This window comes from Malus domestica, chromosome 12 (genome assembly GCF_042453785.1).
Source record: "Malus domestica chromosome 12, GDT2T_hap1".
Taxonomy (NCBI): Eukaryota; Viridiplantae; Streptophyta; class Magnoliopsida; order Rosales; family Rosaceae; genus Malus; species Malus domestica.
This window is the reverse complement of record NC_091672.1, coordinates 25,912,826-25,914,219: the sequence shown is the minus strand read 5'-3', so window position 1 is coordinate 25,914,219 and position 1,394 is coordinate 25,912,826. Positions and strand designations below refer to the sequence as shown.

General features: G+C 39.9%; 1 protein-coding gene across 1 annotated transcript; it reads right to left on the bottom strand.

Moving 5' to 3' along the window:
• Positions 1–302: 302 nt before the first annotated feature.
• On the bottom strand, positions 303–1,099 carry LOC103450747 (non-specific lipid-transfer protein 3-like). Its single transcript, XM_008390122.3, has 2 exons — positions 687–1,099; positions 303–456 (listed from the first exon to the last, which is right to left on the bottom strand). Exons 1-2 carry the CDS (start codon positions 1,046–1,048, stop codon positions 447–449), a joined length of 372 nt encoding a protein of 123 aa, XP_008388344.2. The 5' UTR covers positions 1,049–1,099; the 3' UTR covers positions 303–446.
• Positions 1,100–1,394: the final 295 nt, after the last annotated feature.

Sequence of the window (1,394 nt, the reverse complement as noted above, 5' to 3'; positions counted from 1 at the left end):
GGCGACGATGGGATGGACTCCATTACTTTAGGCAACGATTCGGTTTTTGTATGGAGGAGTAAGACCCATAGAGAGAGAGTGGAGGAGGAACGGGAAGAAGTTGGAGCGCAAGGACGGGGAAGTTGGAGTGGGACTACTACAACAACTGTTTCAAATACAGTTTCCCACTCTCTGCACGTCTAATTTGTGTCCTTTGTTTTTCTCTCCTACCCCACGTTTTTACCATTTTATCCCTTTTTTTTTTTTTATATTTTTTGTTTTTCTCATAACTGTAATTAAAGGGTTAATTTTGGATTTATGAATGTTTCACCGTTTTTGCCTGGCTTTATATATATAGATTAAAGGGTTAATTTTGGATTTATGAATGTTTCACCGTTTTTGCCTTCTGGCTTTATATATATAGATATAAGAAATTAAGCTGCTGGTCTTTCTTCACAAAGCTCTGATCACTTCACACTGCAACAAGAGAACAGAAGTTCGGTTAATTAAGATTTAAGAAAAGAAAGTTAATTTAAGAACTGTTTGATAATTATAACGTTTTTTTTTTTGGCAATATTTTTCAGAAAGGTGAAAACTAAAAACCAAGGAAAGCTGAGTATTTTTGTGAAATTTTTAAATTTCGTTTGATTTACTAAACACTGAAAACTAAAATTGTTGTTAAAATGAGTTTAATTAATTTATAAGACCTTTTGCAGTCTGTAGAGGGGCTGATCTTGTACGGAATGTTGACACTACACTTGGCAGGAAGGCCAGCAGCAAGGCCAGCGTTGGTATTGGTGTAAGGGATGCCATTGATTGCTTGCTTCAAGCAGTTGCAGACACTTTGGCGGTCAGGGTTGGTTTGAGCCAGGGTGAAGAGGGTCCTGACCCCGTTGCAACAAGCGGGGGCCAATGCCCCGCCGGTCTTCACGTAGGAAATGCATGGAGTCAGGTCACTCACCATCTGACCGCATGTCACAGCTGCCTCGGCCTTGGGGACACAAGCCACCATGCAGAACATCACCACCACCAAGCATGCAAGCTTAAGGAGCTGTCCAGAGCTAGCCATAACAACGTCGTAAATAAGAGTACACTAATCTCTTGAAACTGTTGACGAAGTGTTTGGATACACTGGTGAGTGCTAGAAGGGCTGAAGGTGTGTTGTTAATATAGTATAAAACTGGTAGATGGAAGTATTGAAAACTTTGGTAGAGTTTAGTTGAGTAGGTTAAATGCTAGAACTTGGATATCCAGAAGAAGATTATAGACATCATACGTCTATAAATTAAATTGCTCTCTGTGTGCACGTACGTATGTATGAAGTGATGAACCATAACTCACTTCAATTGCTCAACCGACCAAACAAACTATATGATCCGTGGAGTTACCCTACTTCCAAAAGGTTTTGCAGGGAA